The 23,203-nt window shown below is 39.1% G+C and overlaps 1 protein-coding gene across 3 annotated transcripts in view; it reads left to right on the top strand.

Annotated features, from left to right (window-relative positions):
* Positions 1 to 22,679, top strand: part of ripor1 (RHO family interacting cell polarization regulator 1) — a 42,588-nt gene extending 19,909 nt beyond the window's left edge. For 2 of the 3 annotated variants that reach the window (XM_057347958.1, XM_057347956.1), the window contains exons 2-23: positions 2,902 to 3,025; positions 4,377 to 4,529; positions 4,719 to 4,797; positions 5,168 to 5,191; positions 5,302 to 5,355; positions 8,242 to 8,391; positions 8,789 to 8,852; positions 9,647 to 9,690; positions 10,679 to 10,804; positions 12,045 to 12,193; positions 12,305 to 12,434; positions 12,841 to 12,984; positions 14,043 to 15,020; positions 16,398 to 16,531; positions 16,805 to 16,961; positions 17,373 to 17,508; positions 17,711 to 17,872; positions 19,509 to 19,667; positions 20,026 to 20,222; positions 20,326 to 20,409; positions 20,646 to 20,736; positions 21,179 to 22,679. In XM_057347958.1, the coding sequence (XP_057203941.1) occupies positions 2,928 to 3,025; positions 4,377 to 4,529; positions 4,719 to 4,797; positions 5,168 to 5,191; positions 5,302 to 5,355; positions 8,242 to 8,391; positions 8,789 to 8,852; positions 9,647 to 9,690; positions 10,679 to 10,804; positions 12,045 to 12,193; positions 12,305 to 12,434; positions 12,841 to 12,984; positions 14,043 to 15,020; positions 16,398 to 16,531; positions 16,805 to 16,961; positions 17,373 to 17,508; positions 17,711 to 17,872; positions 19,509 to 19,667; positions 20,026 to 20,222; positions 20,326 to 20,409; positions 20,646 to 20,736; positions 21,179 to 21,276 (3,411 nt within the window). In that variant the 5' untranslated portion in view covers positions 2,902 to 2,927 and the 3' untranslated portion in view covers positions 21,277 to 22,679. The remainder of the gene's footprint in view (positions 1 to 2,901; positions 3,026 to 4,376; positions 4,530 to 4,718; positions 4,798 to 5,167; positions 5,192 to 5,301; positions 5,356 to 8,241; positions 8,392 to 8,788; positions 8,853 to 9,646; positions 9,691 to 10,678; positions 10,805 to 12,044; positions 12,194 to 12,304; positions 12,435 to 12,840; positions 12,985 to 14,042; positions 15,021 to 16,397; positions 16,532 to 16,804; positions 16,962 to 17,372; positions 17,509 to 17,710; positions 17,873 to 19,508; positions 19,668 to 20,025; positions 20,223 to 20,325; positions 20,410 to 20,645; positions 20,737 to 21,178) is intronic. The other variant, XM_057347957.1, reaches the window with a different exon arrangement.
* Positions 22,680 to 23,203: the final 524 nt, after the last annotated feature.

Genomic DNA, 23,203 nt, shown 5'->3' with positions numbered 1-23,203 from the left:
TGGTGAGACAGAATGTGTAATTTACCCTGTTTACCTTGTGACACACAGGAGGAAGGAAGACCATCAGAAGGTGTGCATGACTGTTTTTTGTAGTGTTATGTTTTTTGTTTGTGAGATCAGTGAGAGTAATAATTCTGCTTGGTTTCCAGTGTGTGTTCTCATGATGTCAATTGAAGTGAGGATTGTTGCAAAAAAAACCGATTTGACACGCTTTGACACATTGTGCTATGTCATGCATTTGTTCAGAGTTACAAAGTGGCACACCATGTTTGCAATGCCTCTGGGCAGCTATTTTAGTCATGCAAGACTAAAGTCCTATGTACTTGAATAGGGGGAGACGGATGTTTCTAATATTTCATGAATTAAATAACGTATTTCCAACTGTACCATAACTTTTTTTTCATAAACTTAAATTGTACTAAAACGAATTTTTCATGTGCACAGGCTGACAAGAGTCTCGTGAGCCAGAGAATCTTCAGTCTTTATCAAAGCAAACAAATGCTAATTGCGTCACTTCTTGCAGCCGCTAGAATGATCCAGTCAGGGTTGGCGCATCAGCAAATGCAGAAATATTACTGATCATAACGTAAGGAAAGGGGAACACATGTGCCTGTTTTAGCGCACATCCCTAGTCAAGAGGGAGGTGGGACAAATCTACAGACGGTTAGCTGCAGACGTTATTTTTCTGTCTTGTCTCCACAGACGTTGGAATATCCTGCGGGAAATGAAAAAAATTCCACTTCCCTCTGCATTGAAGTGATTCCCCTCCTCCATGCTTGGCTCGCATTAGCACGGAGGTTTTTGTTTCACGTCAGCATCAACATTCACTAACCGTGTTTACACACATTACTGTGTGTGTGATGTTCAGACAAACAAGGACAGAATATGTAAATAATTGCAACTGAAATGCTTCTTAAAAAGTTATAATCTTTGCCTTCGTTCAAGAATTGTATTTTTCATAGTTGGTTGCAGTTAATTATTTACTTCATAAAGAATTTAACATCGTAAGCGTTCTGCTCTGTATTAAGATATTTTACTCTGAATTACATTTACACTCACGTTCTAGTCTCTGAATGAATTGTATGTAGGTACTTTGGTCAGTGCAGTTCCTCAGAAGCTCTGTTAGTTTCGAACACCTTTTGCTATTCTAAAATGAGGCTCTTTACAAAGTGTAAAAGTTAGGCCTGGGTCATTTCCTGTGTCCTCTCCTCAGTTTTAAAATAAACTCTAGCTTCCTTCCTCGATCCAGTCATGCATTGCTGTATCCATGGACCTGCCCATCTCTGTTGAGGAAAACACTCAAGCACCTGACCATCTCAGTCAGGGTCATCTTGATGACTAAAACTTGTGCACGGCCGAACTGATCTCATGGACAGAAATATGCTGGTTCACACCTCAGGACTGCACCGTAGTATAATTCTTTGTAATGTGACTTCAAAGCAGCTTTTGATTAAGACGGTTTTGCTTGCTTTCTGTTTCTGTGGTAAGATTAAATCAAGCCCTAATTCAGTTTACAAGGAAAAGGGTTTCCAACCTGCTCTTACAGAGCCATGGTGAATATGAATGAACTTGCAGACAGTATTGGTATAACACCTTGTTTGAACAAAAATAGCATGAATAAAACGAGTCGGAGCTTTTTATTTGATTAAGGCATTGAATATTTTTACTGCAACCGTACTGCAGGACTTATTTCATGTTAAGGAATTTGCTGCTAACTTTCCTGTTCACTTATGACCTCATCAGACTGAGAATGCTAAACGTGACTTTCATTTGTTTGCGGCCATCTTTGTTATTCTAGACTAGATATTGTCTCTGGTCTAACTTTGTTTTGGTCCTGTATCTTTTCTGTCAAGATTTTGGCTCATTGTCCCAGCTGTGGGCTGAGTTGGTCCATTTGCTTTCTGTCCTGGCATGATTGGTGTGGTGTTATGTTAGCTTCACTATCCTGTCCTCCCACGCGGTGTCCACGGAGTGTTTTTGTAGCTGTGATGTCTGATAGGGTCATGACAGGGTCTGTGATAGGAGACCTCACTGATTTTTTTACAAGGAACTTCTTGTATAGGCTGTTATCTGTGCCGGAAGACATGATATCTTTCTCTCCCTCTCTGGTTATGATAACACAGGATGGACAGTCGTGTGACTGTAAAATTGTACCATTTACCATTTGGCCTCTGGTTGTCTCGAATGTTATTATACATGAGCATCCGTCTAGTGTGATCTTTTGCATCACATTATTTTAGATTTATGCGATTTCTACATGTCTGCCGTGTCCTCAGACTGTAACCTCAATCTATGCCAGGACTGTGAGGAAGCCACTGCATGCATGCATGTTGCTAGGCAATATGGAGATATTATCACCTTAGGTCTGAGGGAATATATTTCCTGACAGTATCCATGTTATGATTTATGCTAACAACTCATGTATTGGTTGGTCTGTATGTATACCTCAGAACTGAATGTTGTTCACGTACATTGATCATTGCGGGACCTTTATGAGCTTCTTTTTTACATTTAAAAGTTATTTTTTCTGTGTCCTCTCATAGTATAGATAGTTCTTTCAAAAACGAAAATTCTTTCATCCTTTACTCATCCTCATGTCATGTCAAACCTGTATGTCTTTCCTTTCTTCTCAAGAATACAAAAGAAGATATTTTAAAGAATGTTGCTAACCAAACAGCACTGACCCCCATTGACCTCAATTGTATGGACACAAAACAGCTGAGACATTTCTCAAAATATCTTTCTGATGAAAGAGTCATATACAGGTTTTAAAATGACATGAGGTGAATAAATGATATTTTTGTCGAAATAAAATGAACATAAAAAAATTACGTATACATGGTTGTGATCTTATAGTATGAAATCACATTTTGATCATGCATGATGTCTGTTTGTGTGCAGGGAGTCCCTCCAGAGCAGTGTCTACCATGTCCCTGTCTGTGCGCCCTACCCGCAGGGTGCTCAACAGATCCATCACTAGGAGCAAGTCTTTCGCCGGAGTCAACTCCTACGATAAGTCTTACAGGTATGTAGAATTTTTTTACTTCATGAGTAGCTTTGTCTTTTTTCAAATAAAAAATCGAAAACATTATTCAAGATATATTTTCTGAAGTCTTGATATTTTATGCAAAAGTACATTTATCTTGTTAGTTTGAAAAAGACTAAATAATAGTTAGGGAAAAAAGTGCATCCAAACATGAAATTGCCTTCATAAACAAATTAATATTTCCATGTACAAATGCATGCAAATGAAACAAATGCATAAATAATGTACATCAGAACCGATAGACTTAAACATAACTACAAACGGCACACAAAGAGTTAATGCATGCACATACGCGCATATTTCCCCACACATAAAGCCAAAGGCAGTTCGCATCTTTAAAGGGAAGTCACAGCTGACAGGACGTCCTGCAGACCCAGCAAATCATTTCCTCATAGCTGCAGGAAAGTGGACATTTGTTATTGACTACAAAAAGGCTTCGTTTTAACAAAATAGGGGGTGTATTTTAGGGAGAATCTGGATGTTGTAGCCAGTAGATTTTGTACACAGATTTTAAGGATACATTATTTTCTTGTTCTTTGTCTATTTAATAAAAGAAATTTAGATTTTCACTTCCTTTTTTGTAATTGTATGCGTGTGTGTTGTTTTTGAAGGTAAGTATGTGGCATCGTGTTCATTTTTCAAAAGGGAAGAGTGGCTCTTGAATGCTGACTCTTCTGGTTCATGTCATTTGACTCATTCGAAAGCATGTAAAGCTCTCTGAAACAGAACAGAGACAGACAGCATGAAACATTAACGAAGAGCACTAAGAGGACAACTGAGAAAACCGATTAAGAGCACCAGAGACTGAACGAAAGGGAGGTTCACAGGTGTTTTAAACAACATGCATTGAAGAACATACTAAAACTGTTACTGTACATTCAGCTTTACAAGATTTTGATTTGTGATGTAGCTTAGTTGGTAATGCCTTATGCTAGCAATGCTAAGATCATGGGTCTGGAAAGACAAAAACTAAATGTATAGCTTGAATTGAATTGTAAGCCACTAATAAAAGCATCTGCCAAATGCGTAAATGTTAATGTTAAGGGACTTCACTTTTATATCTGTTATGTTGAGCTGTCTGTCATCTTGGGATGATTGAATGAATCAGCATGAGTGCTATTTTCAAACACTGTTGATTTAGATGTTTATGTTTCCCCAGCCTGTCTTAATATCTTATTGCATTTATAGATTGCGTCTCATATTTAAAGGTTAAGTGTTTTAAGTCCAGTATACTTTGTTGTGTATTCACTTAGGATGAAGTATTTTAACATTCATGAAAGGGGAAGTGTGTCATGTATACTAACGTTTTATGCGTTCGTGTGTGTCTCAGGCCTCTCTCAGTATTCAGCACCCCGGCGTGCGTGAGGAAGAATCCCTCCAGAGGAAGCAGAATGTTCACGCTGTCCACTAAATCACCTCCTCCGAAGGTGCCTCAGCCCGAGAGGCTGGATGAAGTATATGAGGCCCTCAAGAGAGGACTGCAGTATGTACACTCGCATAAACACCCACACGGTGTAAATATGCACACAGACATTACAGTTCCTTTAAACACATAATACAGTTTGTTTTTAGTTACACACACAGAAGAGCTGTTATAGATTTGCCTTCACAGTTCATTAGTCACTAATAGCCATATAGAAACTGTTGTCTGATTTATGCCACGCTTTTACAGATCCTACCTGCAGGTCCATCAGATGGAGCTGGACAGTCTGAACAGACAAATGAAGGAATCCAGAAGAAACTCACGCTTGGTAAGTGTAAACATATGAGAGAAAAACACATTCACGTGCGGTACAGGGAAAGTTAATCGCTTTAATTTACAAGGGCTGGGACGAGCATTTTGATAGGTGGGCCGATATACTAGAGAACCTTAGTGGGCCTTTCTGTCAGCATGGTCCAGGACAACATTCCTGGTCAAGCGTCATTGAAAATGGCCCTGTAAATAAATTAATATATACAAAAGAGTTGGAACGTGAAAGAATTGGGTTTGCTGTGAGTGACGTTTGAAACAGTGATACCCAAATATATTTTAGTAGTGTTAGATGTGTGAGGACTTTCATGGTACAAAGCATTTTAATTTAGCCTTGTTTGAATATTAATGACGTCTTTGTTTCGCCACAGGGGTTTTTGTATGAACTTGACAAGGTGAGTGGAAGCTTCTTTGGTTGGGATTTTGAGCATTAACAACTCTTGTTTCATTCTGTCTTTGGTGGTGATAAAATAATATTTATAAATGTAATTTTGTGTTCCAACAGCAAGTAAAAGTGATTGAGAGATTTATGAGACGGCTGGAGTTCCACCTCAGTAAGGTAAGCCTGCTGTTTAACTGAAATATGCAAATCATGTGAATATGCAAATATTTGATGGTTGGTGATGTTTGTATCAAATGGTATAACCCCAGAAAAACAAAAACTTCATTATATTCAGGACATTTTACAGTGATGTTCGAGGACCTGTTTAAAAATAAGACTGTTTTTTATTTTTATCTTTGACATGACACTACGTCATATGATATTTATGTATTTATTTGTGTTACCCAAATTGCTGTGAACCAGAAATGTAACGATTTGTGCGTGTGCACAACACAACGTCACACTCTTGTGAATTTGTGGTCGTGCGTGTCTGTGTGTGCACTGGTTCCATCGTCAAAAAAACAAAACAGGTCTGTTCTTGTTCAAACGTCACTGTGTTAGTGACTGCTCTTGCACGGCCCGGTAGCTCTGATAACAGCATCTGTGCGCTTGTGTTTATGCGTTTTTGCACATACGTCTCTGAATGCTAACTTTTATAATATATGCTCATCTGTAGGACGTACATCAACCCCTAAACCTCTTTACACAGCACACACTCAAAGTCACATCTCCCCTGTGTACACACACAAAAACACACAGCAGGGGACACGGGTCACAGGGAAAAGACGGCTCCAGGGGCTTCTTGCATTCCTGACTCGTTTGGGGAGCGTTTAAACCCTTCGCTGGACCGGTTGGAGTCTATACTAACAGCCTAAACTAAACCACGCCAGCTGCAATACAGGAAGAGACCTTTTTCTGTCCTCCTTTTCCTCCATAGCCTTATTTTATGTGTTATGAGGGTTGGTTTTACACAACAGGGGGCCTGCTAACGTTTGTAGGGTGAGATATGTTGGGTATTTATGTTATGGATTTTATGGGAGTGGGGGAAGTAAGAAAATGCCAAACAGCCTCGATGTTAAAGGGTTTCCCCTCAAGTTTAAATGTGTGTTGTTTTTTTACATAACCCTGTAGTGCTTCCAACTAGTTTTACTTTCCGTCATATGCAGAAGGAGAAATTATAAAGACCGCTGGCGCTGATGCTGTTTTCATATATTAAAAATAAATGATGACTCATATGGGTCTGTCTCTTAAGGCAGCTTTGCTGAGATGTCATTTCAACGCTCAACTTTTATATGCTTTATAGTAAAGTTGACATTTAGATATTGGTTATGGCCTACAATAAAAGTGAATGAGAGGCTTGTTGTTATCAGTTTTTTATAGCAGTTGAGGCGGTGTCATAACTCTGTGAAACTTCTGACTGTCCCGCTGACTCTCAGCCAGTATGCTGGAACATGCTTACTGAACAACTCCTAACCACCTCCAGATGGACAGAGAGAGGAATATTTCCTTCTCTCTCTCTCTTTGTGTCTTTCTTTCCTTCATTCTGTCTTTCAGTTATTGCAGGAAACCTTTTAAGGGCTGCTGACTGTTTGGCTCAGCTTGATCTTGTGCGTGTTCATGTGCATATCTCATTGTGATTGTGTGTATGTGTACTGCTGGTATAATTCTTCAGTCATCCTCCCGAAACCCGACATAGACTCACTTATCTAGATGTCCAAATAGTAATGTCCAAAAGAGATTTTTTTAAAGTAAAGCTAATTCAATTCAAATTCAAAGGTGGGGAATACCTCAGTAATTTTACGCAACATAAAAACATTTTTTTCAAGTATCTGTACTTTGTATACGAATATTATACTTTTTACTTGACTACATTTCATAAATACATTTATTTTTGAATTTTTTACTTTTAGTACTTAAGTACATTAAAAATCTACTCTCAAATTTTTTTTTAAATTTATCTTTCCTGTGGCTCAGTGGTAAGAGCATGGCGCTAACAACGCCAAGGTCATGGGTTCGATCCCAGGGGATTGCACATACTTAGAAACAAATGTATAGGATAATGCAATGTAAGTCGCTTTTAAGCGTCTGCCAAATGCATAAATGTAAATGTGAATTTATCAAATGTAGTGGAGTACAAGGTGTGATGTATGCTTTATAATGTAATGAAGTAATATTTTTCCAAAGTAATAACACTAATAAAATACAGATATTTGAAAATGTAATAATACTTAAGTATTTCCCACGTCTGTGGGAAATACTTTTCTAAATCATCTGTAAATCGTATTCACATTTGACTTAAGTTTATCCCCAAAATAAGGTTTTGTCAGTAAATTCTTTGACCATTTGGAATATGTATGGACACACATACAGAGAGAAGCTTTTCTTAAAGTTAACCTTTAAAAATTGGCATTCTTGCTGATATTGTCCGCTGTATATCACATTGATAATGTGAGGCTGCAATTTCATAAATCCTCTTCTGCTAAACATTGCTTCAGTGAATGGGGCTTTTATACAGTTTGTATTCATTCATGCTTGTTTGCAATGGATCTCTGAAATCTGAAAAACAGAACTCGTGCTGTGACTAAGTTTTGAATAACAGTTTGTCTAAACAACTTTTGCAATGTGTTATACTCCGAACATCTGCCTAAACATTTATATTTATCCAAGCTAGACAGCAGTCTGGCAGTAGATGGTTGCATTATGAGAGGATTTAACCGTTTCCTGTCTCATTACCGACTTACAGATCTGCAGACCTGCTCAAGGTGCTGCGGATAGATCAATAAAATCTAAATGACTTATATTGGATACAATGAGGCCCAGCAGGAAGTACTTGGACAATAAACGACTAACAACAAGAAGTTGTGGTTTGTGTGTCTGTGTATGGAGTTGATTTAACAGGTCAATGTCACCATCTGGATGTTTAGTGAAGTGTGGCTAGTTCATTAAATCATTAAAATACCGAATGCTATGCACAACATTCCTTATCAACACACATCAATATTACACATGGGTAATATAGCTCATTGATTTTAATAAACATTCTGGTGTTATGTGTGTGTGCAGATCGATGAGCTGTATGAGGCCTACTGTATGCAACGCAGACTCCGAGACGGAGCCAATAAGATGGTGAAAGCTTACACGGCCTCTCCAGGCAGCAGAGAGGCTCGAGAGAGTCTGTCTGAAGCTAACAAGAGCTTTAAAGAGTACACCGAGGTAAGAGGGCTGGACGTGAGAGAACAGGAGGAAGGAGAAATATGGTTACTGTGACAGTAAAGACAATAAGATGGGAGGTGGAGTTAAAGAGGTTAATGATTGTATGATATTGTCAGGAGTCTGAGGGCTGATTATTGTTTAGGTCACATGATTTTTGTATCCAGACAGATGGATACAGAGCCCGACTGGACTCATTTGATATGCTTTTGGAAATAATGCAGGCAGGCAATTTGATTAAGATAGGATGGCTTTTCCCAGTCAAGTGCTTTTCATTAACCTAATGGTCACAGCAAGACTCACATTTGTTGAAGAGAAGTCTCCATGAATTCACTCCTGCCACATTACTGTATTTTCCTTTGTGTATTTACTCACTGTATCTCTATCTATCGCTCTTCAGAATATGTGCATGTTGGAGAGTGAGTTGGAGAACCAGCTGGGGGAGTTTCATGTCAAAATGAAGGGTAAGACAGAACTGGCCTTTAATTCTTTCTTGGGCATCTGGGCCGTCTTTATCAACCAGATTCATAATGGTGTACTCCAGGGGGCTGGTGTCGTACCAACTCCCTACCTTCATTGCTAATTTTGACTATATATTCCCAATCTGCTTTAATTTGTGAGGCAAAAAGACCCACCGAAGTGTCTTGAAATGCACAACTTTTACAATGTGTAATTGCCACTGAAACAGGACGTTAGGGCAGACATATTAAGTGGCTCCACCTACTTTAAAATAGTCAGTAGCGTTTTGTTCACCTCAAAGCCTGGAGTTGTAAATGCTTTGGAGCGAAATGGGCTATACGCACGCGTTACTTCCGCGTTTCATGGGAAGAACCCACATCAGTTTCTGGTTGGGGAGACTTAAATCAGAGAGAAATGGGAAACTGAGAAAATAGTTACATTAGCAGATGCTGTACATTGCGGCACACCGCAGAGGTATATAGAAGTGGCGTTTTACCGTATTTGAATGGTATAACGACATGTAAACTTATGAATGTATCATTTAAAATACGGTAGAACAGCACTTCTATATAGCATCTGCTAAACTTAACTATTTTCTCAGTTTCCCATTTCTCTCTGCTTTAAGTTATCCCTACCGGAAACTTCCGAGGGTTCTTGTGTTAAACGCGGAAGTCACTCGTGCATAGAGCCCATTGTTTCTAGATATCTGTAAGGCTAGAATATTATTATCAAAAGCCAAAAAAACTGTAATTTTGATTTCATGGGGGACTTTAAAAGCTAACTTTTGTCTTTGTTTCAGGGTTGGCGGGTTTTGCCCGGCTTTGTGCAGGAGATCAGTATGAGGTGAGATGTTTGTGCTGTGTTCATTTATCATCACTATTCCTAATTTGATGATCCAGTCAATTCCTGATGGTTAAAATCAAATTCCTGTCCCTTTTTTGCTCATTAAATAATCTTTTTTTTCACATTATGCTGCATTTTGCTGCTGTCCTTCTGAAACCTTGTATCTCCATATTTTGTGATTTCTATTTTTTGCCATAAATTATTATTATTAGTCACCCTTTGTTAGTCACTGGGTTTTGCACATATTTAACCAAAAAAAAGAATTAAAAAGTCAACTTTGACAACACAGTATTTAATCATTTAAAAAATAGTTTTTTTTTGCCATTTCCTAAAAAACATCGTTTTTGGACATCCGAAGTTTCTGAAGGACAGTGACATAGTGTTGGTTTAATATAGTGGTTCAGATCCCATTAGTAGTGATCCATGATCTATTACCAAGTTTTGGATTAAAGTGTCTGCATAAAAGTGTTTGCTAAATGACCCAACCACATTAGCACTGCTCTCCACACCTGCTCTGTGCAGTAAAGAACAGATTTGAGGAGGCGAAGGACAATTAAAGAGGGGCGAGTACTAATGTGTCAGCCCCGCCTCCACCTGTTTAACATGCAAGAGCTTCGGAGTGACTGACAATGCAGTGAGTCAGTACAGTCTGCTCAGCAAGAGCCCACAGGGATGAGACAGAAGGGAAAGGGTGAAAGAAAAAAAGCAGCAAAATGACTCGAAAATCTTAATATAAATGAGAGAGTGGGCGGAAGAGATTTATTTTTTATTTCGGCCCATCTGTTATTCTTTGTTCTTTAACTTTGCTGTTCAAAAACACACAAAGCCATGTTTTTCTTACTCCTCTCCATCTCAATAAACTAATAGTCAGTTTAATGTTGTTTCAGAGCTTGACTTGTGATGTTTTATCAATTTGATTTAGTGCTTTAGATATTGCTATTGAGTTAGGCTTGAATGTAAACATGCTCACGGTCTCGTTCCTCCACAGATCTTTATGAAGTATGGCCGCCAGCGGTGGAAACTGCGGGGTCGGATTGAGATCAATGGCAAGCAAGTGTGGGACAGTGAGGAGATGGTCTTCCTCCCCCTCATCACAGAGTTCCTGTCTATAAAGGTTGTTCTTGTATAAATATACAGTCACATTTAATGTCTTCCTTCTTTCTCACACACAGGCAATCACTCTCTGTCTCCATTCTGTCAGTCACGTCCATGTGAGATATTAATGCACATAACAGCAGTGAAGACGAGCAGCTGGACTTTGACTTGTTTTTCTATCCTGTCGGTTCTGACATACAGCTGCAAGGGAGAGGAAGGGAGTATAGTGTAGCGAAGACTGCAGGAGAGAGAGTGGGGGCAGGCTTACAGAACAGAGAGATTAACAGAAAGAGAGAGACACTCCAGGGGAGGAATGAGGAAAATGTTGGTCAAAACTATATTGGATGAGTCTGAGAGATAGGTCTGTTCGCTTTGACTCAAACTAGAGTGGAACAGGATGTTTAAGGGAGCAGTTCACCCCCCCCCAGAAAAATTCTGTATTCGTTTCCTCATGTTGTTCCAAAGCTGTATAAATGTCTTTGCTCTGAAGAACCCAGTGAAAGATATTTGGAAGAATGCTAAACAGTTCTTGGCCACCATTGACTACCATTGTCATTTTTTCTACTATGGTAGTCAATGGTTGGCCAAGAACTGTTTGGTTGCAAGCATTCTTCCAAATATCTTTCTCTGTGTTCATCAGAACAAAGACATTTATACAGATTTGGAACAACTCGAGGGTGAGAATTTTCATATTTGTGTGAAGTATTGTCCCTAAGAGAGCTTGGTCCTAGCCTCACTGTAATGCATCAGTGCAGGGTATTAAAAAAAGTGTCTGCATTTTTCACATCTTCAATAAAGCTCTTCAGAGTGATTCAAGACTTCAGGATTGTGAAAATGATTCAGTGAAAAATTTAGTGTGGTTAGGTGCAGTTTTGTTTATTACCAAGTCAAGAATGCACATACATTATTCTTTGAGCTTAAATTATTTTATTGTATGACAAAAGACCATGAAAGACATGAAACTAACACAGTGTAGAGGGTACGTTGCCACAGAAAATGGACAAATTCACACTCTAAAATAAAATAACATTTTACATTCTCTTTTTATTACAAATCAGTCAGAATTCCATTATTCCATTATTTTTGCTTCAAATATTCTCTTTTATTGAAAAAACACATTACACACGGCATTTCATGTTGTCATTACGTTCGCTAATTTATGTAAGAAGTGATTCCTGATGTTGGCAGTAACTCATGACATTTTGTCGATCATTAGTGGTAATGAGGACTGACTGAGTATTTTCGATTTTGTTGTCAAGGTGACAGAGCTGAAGAGTCTGGCCAATCACGTGGTGGTGGGCAGTGTCTCGTGTGAGACTAAGGACCTGTTTGCTGCCATGCCACAAACAGTGGCTGTGGATATCAATGACCTGGGCACCATCAAACTCAGTCTAGAAGTCTCCTGGAAGTAAGTATAGCCCTGGGGATTGTTTTAAGGGGACGCACACCAAATGCATCTTTAAATATGAAAATGAGTTTGAAAGTATTTTAAATGCAACATTTCACTTTTTCTTTGTAGTCCATTTGACAAAGATGACCAGTCATCCTCGGCTAGCACAGTGAACAAGGCTCCTACTGTCAATAAGCGCTTCTCTACGTACAACCAGAGTCCTCCAGACACACCTTCTCTACGAGAGCAGGCCTTCTACGTAAGTCCGGTCTCCATTTCAATGCATAGATGTCCGTTTAAATCTCTCTTGACCTCCGTTTTTATAACTGCACTTTGCTTCTGAGATTTGTCGGTGTTTAATGTGATCTGAATTGATTCAAACGAAGCTTTTGGGTTAAGTGCATCTGACTCTAATGTAAATATGCCACTTGTCTCTCTTTTCTAATGGAGAGCTCGCAGTTCTCTGGACCCATAAGATTTCATTTAGAGCAATAAGCTCCACGTAGATTTGACAGCTATTGTTTCTCAGAAGTATTTTGATCCCGGGCCATGGAAACATATAACGCCTCCATTGTACATCAGCCGTAGCATTAGTCTGCCAGCAGTCAAGCCCATGTTTAGTTGACAGTCAGTTCTCACACGCAAACTCCCCCAACTACGTGCAGACGGCTCCGCAGAGCATGATGTCCAAACAACGCTGGTCCTTACTGGATTTGTTCCGGGACACGCTGACAGAGAAACTGACTCCGAGCTGCTCCTGTAGCGACGTCACCTCGGTTCGCTTGGGGTGCTCTCTGCCTTCCAGCAATGTAAGTGCAGCTCGTAGCGCTAGCGTGTCTGTAGTCATATAGCTTTAGTTAGTAGTAAGTAGCTGGATGTAAGGGTGTGACCGCTGCTGGCCATGAACGACGGAAAGCAAAAATGCTTTTTTATTTTTGTGCATATTGTCTGAATATGAGTGACATCTTCAGTAATACTTTGAGTGATTGGTGTTGTTGTTTTGAAGGGTGGTCACATTTGTCCGGCGTTGGCAGAGAGCGGCTGCCGCAGAAGTTAATTAGAGGGAATGTGTTGCTCTCTGGGCCTGACGCCAGTGGTCTGCTCTCTGCTGTAATGATGCTCTGTGTCAGAAGATACATTGCTAATGCTGAGTGACAAAGAACACACTCTTGCCATTATACTGTGCTGCCCTCTTCTCCTAACTTATCTGCTGTCTGGTTACAGTTCTCCTACTTTAGTGCAGTAATAAATTATGAACTTTAAAGGAATAGTTAACATGGAAATGAAAATTTTCTCATAATTTACTCACCCTCTTGCCTTCATATATATGACGTCAACTTGAGTCCCTTTTGAAGCACTACGGTTGCTGACACAGAAATAAGATGTCGTCACATTTTCGCTTCTTTGCCAAAGGAGATAAAGTATTTACGAAACGCAGTCTGTCCATTTAGGGCTACTGTAGAAACAACATGGCGATTTCCATACAAGTGGACCCGCGGTGTATGTAGATAGAAATAGCTCATTCTAAGGTAATAAAAACATAACGCTTCATTGTGTACACACACTGGTCCTTTAAATATTCACTGTAACACATTTTGTTTCAACTCATGATGTGCTTTTCATTGTCCTCAGCTGGTTTCCTTGTGCATAATAATAAATGAAATAAAGCAACCTGTGGAGCTGCTTCTGTCTTCCTAAATGGTGGAAGACAGAAGTCTGCAAAAAATGTTATTATTTGTAAAAAGTATGAATTAAATAAATGTTGCTTTTTTATTTCAATGCATTAGAGAACATACATCCGAGAGAACCTTAACTGTCTACATTTCTGTAATCTCATAATCTCATTCTTCTCCTCTCAATCCCACAGAACATGTTGAGGAGACAGGAAGAGATGGAGAATGGAACCGCATGGTCAAACTCCTCAGAATCCTCAGACGATTCCTCCAGTCCTCAGATGTCCGTCGGAATGCGGCATGCACATAAAAATTTAGTTCAGCCTGAGGTACAGACCGCTCCTCCCGCCATCGAAATCTCCTTTGCCCCCCGTGAATCAGCAACCTCCACTCCCACCCGCCTGGCCAATCAGAAGGAGGAGGATGAGGAGGAGGATGAAGAGGATCTTAAGAAACCAGAAGCTACAATAATAGCTGCCACCATTGCTCCAGTGAAACAGGAAGTGCCCAATGGCCATCCCCGGTATTCTCGCTCTCTCAGTCACATCAGTGAGAACAGTGTGGATGGTGTTATAATAGACAGATTGTCTGGAGAATCCTTGGAGACCACAGAGATGACCTCGATAGTCCCCTCGGTATCAAAAAGTGACGACGCCATGGACGTTCCACACAGGGCAGAACTATGTTTTGTTGTACCAGAGACTCGTGAGCCATCCTGCACCGCTGAACTACAGAACTGTACAGAAAGTAGCTCAGGCAAAGAGCAGCAAGACCTTCCGGCAGAAACCACGACCTGTGGCTCAACTGCATCTGAAAAATCAAACGCAGAGCCCAGGTCTAGACCCAGCTCTGTCTCTTATACATGTGGCGTAAAAGACTCTTCCCCTTGTGCTTTGTCACGGCAGGTGGACACTGAAGCTAGCAGGACTGATTCTTTGGCACAGAACCATGAGCCGTGCCTTGCAAAGACAGAAAATAACAATCTGATAGTTGAGAAGTCTTCTTCTTCATCAGACAATAGACCCACAGACAGTTTGGAAGTCCGGTCGTCAGAAAGCTGTCTGGAGGAAGCCCTTAGTGCTGTTATGTCCTCCCTCGACGATTACAGAGGCCAGTTCCCAGAACTGCAGGTCCTAGAACAAGAACTGAAACTATTGGAAAAGGCGCTTACAGTAAGTGTTACAATATGTTAATAACTGAGGGTTTATTTCAATGTATGCACATGCACAGGGCTGTCTCTTGAGATTTGCGATATTGCTTTATTGTAACAGGTTTTATATGTTGATTACCATCTTTGAGCACCATTTTAACATTTTATGCTGTTCACAGATGCAAGGTGATTAAAAACAGAGGAAACATGACATTAGCCTCTGTCCTTCCCAGCATGCAGCAGGGCTTCATAGAGTGAGGGTGTAGCTTTTCCTGCTTGACTAACTAAGATGTTAGCTTGGTAAAAGGTTTTGGGTGAAAGGTCTTTGGGTGTTTCTCTTCTGCATATCCATGACCCGCGATAACCATCAAGCTTCAGATCCCGTTCCTGAGTTTGAGATTTTGCTCTTTAAATTTGAAACAATAGAATTCTTCAAAGACTTGTTCTGGTGTCTGTAAAGGGTGGGTTTTTCCAGTACACGTTAGCTTACTCATAGACTAAACAAGGGATGGAAAACGATTTTTTTTTACCAGGGCTGACCTTACAGAGAGAATTCACTCAAACACAAAACAATTTATTTTGAGTTTTTTGTCCTTACAATGGAAATCAATGGAGGCCAATGTAGTTTGGTTACCAACGTTCTTCAAAATATCTTGCTTTACGTTCTGCAGAAGAATAACTAGTCATACAAGTTTGGTTTGATAAATAAATTGTTATTTTTGGGTAAACTGTCGCTTTAAAATTGTTTAAAGTCCCCGTGAACCAGAAGTTGCGATCGTTTTTACTTCTGACACATTCTGAGTGAAAAAGGAATTTCAAAGGAGGAAATAAGTGGGCGTGGCTTATGTTTTTCAATGCGAATTGATTAGACGTGTAAAAACAGCTGTTGCATTGATTTTGAAATGAAACTGGCTGCAGACTGACAGTTGACGGGGAGGAGTTAACTGATGCTCCGCCCAAGCTGTCTTATTGTCATTTGAGATGGATAGTCATTTCAGGGCGGAAGTGCATTTTCAGATTTTAACTGAAGATTATGAGGGTACATGAATTTTAAAAAGAAAATGACCCACATTGATAAACTATTTACTGTAAACGCTGCAATATTTCATGAAAAAATAAGAATAGTCATTTTTAATTTCACTGGGACTTTAAGACCTCAAATTGTAGGATTATATTATTGTATTTAGTTTAGTTTGATTTGATTTGAGAGAAAGGTCATGTGTATTACAGCAATTTTACATTGGGTACAAAGTATTATCTTGTGTGGAGCAACTAGGAGTATCATTTCAAGGCTGAAAAGCTGTATTGACCAATCAGCATCCAGAACCCTGATGCTATGTCTTAAAAGTTGTCTAGATTTAACACATTGAGCTTTGATTTTAACATTTGTCCAATGAAGGTACAAAATCGCAGTCGTTCATCCAGCGTCAGTTTGACAGTCGAGACAGCGCTTGGAAGCTTCGACTTCCTTAATACATCAGACCTGGATGAAGAGGAAGAGGAGGATGGTGAGAGACTGAGTGTGACAGACAGGTTAGAATTGAGAGGCATCTCTTCTTTCTGCTGTCATGTGATACATTACAGATCAGGAGATAAACAAAATGCATATCTTATGGTCCAATAATGTGTTACACTACTGCCACCTAGTGCTTAGAAAGTCAACTGTTAGTTTGAGTAGCCTAAATTATCTTCCAACTTCATCTTTGTTCAGGCCTATCTCTTTCTTTTTTGAGGGTGTTGTCATATGATTGATCAGTATTTCCCTTCTTTTATCTGACACGGGTTTGTGTGTTGTGATGGATACAGCGCTGAGGAGCGTCCCACAGCTGTGGAGAGCGCAGGGGAGGATGAGGGCTGCGAGGCGCCAAGTTGGGACACTCCCTCTACTCCTCTGAGCACAGGCTGCCCGGCTCTAGATCACACCCTGCTGGTTCATCTGAAGAACTGCAGCTCACAGATGCTGGTCAGTTATTATAGTCTTCTTGTGTCCTTAGGTCCCTGAGACACCTGAAACAACAGAAAGTATTCACACAGTGCTTACATTTCTTTGCAGTTTTACAGTTAACATGTGAAATGTTAATGCATTTGAGTGCGAACAATAATGTGGTAGCACCATGCTGAAGTTATGCTGTTTGATGGTATACCGTTATTTCATACTAATAATGGTGTTTTGATTTATACCATGGAACTGAATGATTATGATTATTATAAAGTCATAGCTATGTTCATAGTGTGTTTACATCTTTTGTAATACCATGGCTGTTTGTTTGTTGTATTTTGTGTTTCTAGTTCCTATTTTTCCACTCATCTCTTACATGATGACTCATCTTTGTTGAACTTTTTCCATTGATGCTTTGTGTGTTATTATGAACAGAGGTTAGGCACGTTCGGGCCTCTGCGCTGTGGGGAGATGTACGCTCTTGATCATCTTCTCAGGGAAGCACGGGTCCTTGAGCTCATACGATGGGTTGTTAAGGACTCAAAAAGCGGGTACAGCCAACCAGAGGAGAGTAAGTCTTGCTGGATTTGGATGAATTTGTCTGCATTCTTTATTTTTTATTATTAATTTATATACTTTTCTGCTTATTTTTTCTATACATTGAGGTTATTGATCTTTTGTGTGTGATATAAGTGTATATATTTCATTTATTTATCTAGAATTTCAAACAATTATGTATATTTAACACATACTCTCTTTGTTTATCGGATCAGTTCTTCCTCAGTTAGATCAATGTCAAGGGGCTGTGTTGCTATGGCGGCAGTGCACGGATGGCTGCAGTGTATACAGCACATCCACAGAGACCTTTATACAGGCACTCAGCAAAACTTACGCCAGCAAACTGCCAGAGAGAGGAGCTGGCTTTTCAGATACAGGTATATATGCGTGTATGTGCACCTGTGTTAAGTTACTGTCACTGTAAATTAATTTCGGGGAAATTGGTTGTATATCAATATATATTGCATTTTCAACCGTAACATCGTTTTAAAAAATGACTGCTCAGTCCTCAGACAGCTTGCTCACAGACCATCCACAGTTTGTTTGTTTTGTTGATGTGATTGCTTCTGTTGTTGCTTTGGATAAAAAGGTTTTGCTAAAAGATTGATAAATGTTTAATGACTTAAACGATAAAATGATGTTAATGACTTAAAAAACTTTATTTGGAAAGAATTTAAGGAGGCTTGGCAAAAACGTACATACAACACACGCTCAAAGCTTACTAAAAATGGCTATAAAAGGTTACTACACAATTGGATTAACAAATATTAATAACAGATACAATTATTGTCTGTGTAGGTTTTATTTCCTGCAAGCTTTTGGTTCTTTGCATTTTTGTATATTGAAATAAAATCCATATTCCCTTGTATGCGCAGCTGTTTTGTCCATTTTTTTACCATACGGCTCATATTTTGACGCTTTTATGTATCCTAAGAATCAGAAAGAGCTTTATTGCCAAGTGTGCTTTGATACACAAGGAATTTGTCTTAGTGACAGAAGCTTCCAGTACACTACAGGTTTAAAAAGTGACAAGGCACAGGTAATAAAACGTAAAAAATAAATATGTGAGAGACAATACACGTTTGACAAAAAAGACAATATTAGACAAAAGGACAATAGGCAGTAAATTGTATGTACAGATGTGCTACATACAAATTATACTTATATACAAGTTATGCAGGGGAATGTGGATAGCTGAATATTATATCAATAACATATGTATAATAAATATGAGTATATAATTGTGTATTGCACATGTTTTTATTGCACAGGAGAACATTTAACTGTTCATGAGGTATGAGGTAAAGGGGCATTAATAAGCAAATCTTGTACAAATATGCCTCCCCGGACATCCCAAAATCAAAATGCTGTTGATTCAATAAATGCTTTGAAAATCGAATTATTCGTTATTTCGTAAAGGTTAGTAGTATTAAATCTTAGAGCAAGGCATCTGACTAACCTGCTACTTAAAGACGGTATGAAATCAAAATTGAAAAATCATATTTTTTTGTAGAATATTGTAGTAAGTTACTTATCTGTGCACTTAGTTTTTTTTATTCATGTGACCTCATAATCTTTGATGAAAAACCTTGACCCCCCCCCTCGAAATGACTTCTCATCACTTCCTGTCACGAGGAATGGCGCGAGGGCAAAGCTTTCTGCATGGCAGGGTGCCGTTGGGGAATAATCCTCCACGATTTACTGCAAACTTGCATTCAAATCTGCCTCCATTATGTTAGCATCTTCCAACGATCCAGTCAATTCTCATTGTAGGAAATCAAGTCCTGCCCTACATTTTCTCTCATTTCAGAAGCCGTTTCACTCGAAAATACGTCACGATACGGAAAAGAATCTGATCGTTACTTCCGTTTCATGCCGACTTTAAACAAAGCAAGACCAGACCTTATGACATGTAGTCAAAGATCTGGCTGCCTGAGCGCAAATTCTCAGTTTTAACTTGGACCAAAATCTCTAAAACTACTAGGTGATGACAGTGAACTTTGTGTGTGTTAGTATTTCTACGTCTGGTGGAGCGAATCCTAGAGAGGAAGTTGCCCAAGCGTGGAGGAGGTGTGGCCAGAGAGACCATCACACTCTTTCAGTTCTGGAGCTACCTGGAAGCGGAGGGAGTGAATGACCTGGACACACACATTCCGGAGCTTGCTGAAGAAGGTACGTTTGAGTTTTACGTAAAGAGGCGTTCACACTCAGTCACAGCTTTATGTCACGTGCATTTCATGTATTATGGAGATTGGGAGAGAGTAAAACGAGAATTGTTTTACAATTTTCACCATTAATCAACTACACCATTAAATCCTCTCTTATGAAACACAAGCACTCATTAGCAAGAGTGATTGTGCAACACATGGAGCGGTATCGACCCCTCCCACCCTAACGCCCCTATTATCACCCCGCCTCACCCCTCTCTCGTTGTGGTTTCTTGCTATATTTTTCCACTCCTCCCCCATTTCACATACTCACTCCAGTGTATCGGTTTCATGCGTGTTAACCAAACTTTTCTTTCTTCCAGTGTGGCTTGTTCAATGCCTGCAGTTTGGAGATCAGGATGTTCTGGTGAAGTCCTTGAAGAAGCCTCCAGAATGCAGTCTGAAGAGGGAGGGCCTGCGAGCAGTCAGTCTGCTGCTGAGAGACCCGAGGGGAAAGGTGTGCAGTGCAGCCAGCTCCTTGCTGCGGAGTCTAGCTGACCAAACCCGTCACAGGGAGAGGGTAAGAAGCAAGGTTGCCTGACTGTGATCTTTCTTTGCATGCTTTGTTATGCACAAAGGATCTTGATGTAATCCACTCAATCTCTTTTACTCTTCTGTACCAGGCGCTGGTGAGCTGTTTAGAGCTCTTGGAAGATGAGAGCGCAGAGACGCGACTGTGTGGATGTAAAGCACTTGCATGTCTGAAGGTCAGTTCCTGCATAATTTCTAAACATCCCTCCCCAACATCCATTCGATTAGCCCCATCCTCTGCTCCATGACGCATCATTGCCCATGTCAGATGAGTTTTTAGATATATGTTTCAACGACATCAAAGGCTGCTGGTGTTGCTAAAATATACTTCTGTAATCTGAGTGAGAATCAGATAAATACAGCATTACACCTCAGAGTAAAATGTCCTGCTGTCTGTGTTTGTACATCATAGGCCAAAGAGAGCATTGAGCAGCTGGTGTATCTGTGCAGGACAGATAAGGAGGATGTGAGAGATGCTGCCAAGCAAGCTCTGCTTGTGCTAGGTAAGCAATGGAATAAACAACAGGAAAACTAGGAAAGATGAGGAATGTAAAAACTTTATGCAATTATGTAATGTAAAAAAACTTATGCAAGAAGTATTTTACAGAGGTCCCATTCATGTGGGAACTCCTAAAATAGTTTTCATTCATTTGTTTAATTCTGATAAAATAATACAAATCCTGTCCTGGAAAAGTTAGAATTGCTTTTGTTAAAATACTTTTATTAGATGTATTAGAAATGTAATAGATATCGGATGGTACGTATAGGCCACATGTATATCTAATTTGGAAGCTAAACTTTCATTTACAAATTAGTCTGAATGATTATTTTTATCTTAAAGTATTTATAAACAACTGATTAATGATGGAAAACGTTTCCATGTTTTAAACAAAAGGTTTCAAGGGACATTATATGTAATTTCTGATTTATTCATTGTATTCACAGGTGATGAGGGGAAAATTGCCCATCGACACATTGAGTCGTCCCAAGATGGAATGTCCCGCCTTTTTACACCTGGCAGTATGGCCAGTACAGCTTTCTAACACAATCAACAGCGAGACTCTTGCGTCTCAGTATACTCACTGTCATGACCATGCCAATTACAAACTATTTAATGCACACTTAAAAACTATCAAGAGTACAAATATTTACTGTACAAGTGCAGTTATAGATGACAAATCAGTGATCACACTCTCAAGGAGAGTGTCACCAGTGTCAAGACATGGACGGATACAATCAGTAAACAAGAGGATTTGTATGGCACGTTTGTTATTATTTTTAGGACGACCTAAGATGAACTACTGTAAAGTGATATAGTAAGATGCATACACTCTTAAAAGAAAAGGTTCAATATAGAACCCCAAAGAACCCTTTTTTCTAAGAGTGCAGTGAGTGTGGGGTGGGAATGGGTTTGTAAAGAATGTTTTGCTGCCTTATTATTTGGCCCAATGGTGTTGCCTTCATGAAAGTTTGGTCCTGATCAGCAATACAAATGGTGTCCGTATTGACAGAGATGGAAAATTAAAGTGATATTTTCACTTTATTGACACAAGCAGACAGAACCTGATTGATCACTTTGTAAAGAGTGCTTATGAGTGTGTACATATTGTTTGGAGAATGTATGTTGGTAGTTGGGGGGTCACACCTCAGAACATAGGATGGAGATTTTGGAAAGCATTTCCTTAATCCCAACATATCATAGGGACCTTGTTGCCATTTAAAGTGTAACAGTGCCATCATTCCATGTCATGCTTTATTGGTGCAAATTATATATCTATATTCCATTGGAAGTGTAAATGTTTTGTGTTTAAGTTTAAATGTTAAAGTACTCAATAGCAAAAGCATCTGTTTTGAATCACAATGCAGTTCCTTTGATCTAAGCCACTGGTAATCTCTGCTGTAAAAGTGGTGACTTTTTCTTTTTTTTATTATTTCTGAAAAATGTCACCATTATTAGGAATGAAAGATGTACGATTATGAAGTTTTGCCTTTTTTTCAGTAGTTTCAGACAAATTCTCCATGCTCGTGATATTTTGCCATGCTTAACTCAGAGCATTTCCACAGTGCTGCTAGACAGTAAGGTTCTGGGTTGGAACCAGAGTTGGTTCATTTTTACATAACACAATTTTTAGCTTTTTTCCAGATTTACATGACAAAGAACGCCTCTTCAGTGTATAAGTGCCTCAATTTAGTATGGGGAGCAAGAGTGAGATAGATATTATTTAAAACTCAAGACTGTGGTTTAGGATTACAAACTGCAGAACAGATTTAAATATATTTTCATTATTATCTACGGATTGTGCAGCATTAAAGATGTGAGTTACTTTTTATTTCTCTAAATATGTATATTGTCTGACGAGGATTATTGCTGACATCAACTGTAAAGGAACTATATTAAATGATGAACACTAAAACGTGGCTGTTGTTTTATTGACATTTAGTTCTGAATTTTAAAAAAATGAAACGTGAAATAAATACATATTTAAGTTTTCATAGTTACGTCACGTAATTTATGTGCATGCACAAACCCAGACAAACATCAAACCTATTATTACCAAAACACAAAAATATGCAATTGCTGGTTCCAAAGGGATCTGTCTCTAAAAGGCAGAACACTGCTCACTAAGGCTGAGGGTCTGTCTCGCTTGGCCTATGCAGCTCAGTCTCTTTTTGTGGATAAGCCCACGTCTAAATTAATTAATGAGGTCTTAATAAAATTCCTATGGAAAAATAAATCTCATTATTTGTGAAAATCAGTCATATTAAATACATATAATAATGGTGGTTTGAATTTTATTGATTTTGATTCCCTCAACAATACATTTAAATTGAATTGGCTGAACCAATATCTACCAAACCATCTTCTATTTGGAATGTTTTTCCTCAACTTGTTTTTTCGCAACTTGGTGGCATTCACTTTCTCTTAATGTGTAATTATGATATTTCCAAACTCCCTATCAAAATTTCCAA

This window comes from Triplophysa rosa, linkage group LG12 (genome assembly GCF_024868665.1).
Source record: "Triplophysa rosa linkage group LG12, Trosa_1v2, whole genome shotgun sequence".
In the NCBI taxonomy this organism is placed as follows: Eukaryota; Metazoa; Chordata; class Actinopteri; order Cypriniformes; family Nemacheilidae; genus Triplophysa; species Triplophysa rosa.
This window is presented reverse-complemented; position numbering and strand designations above follow the sequence as displayed.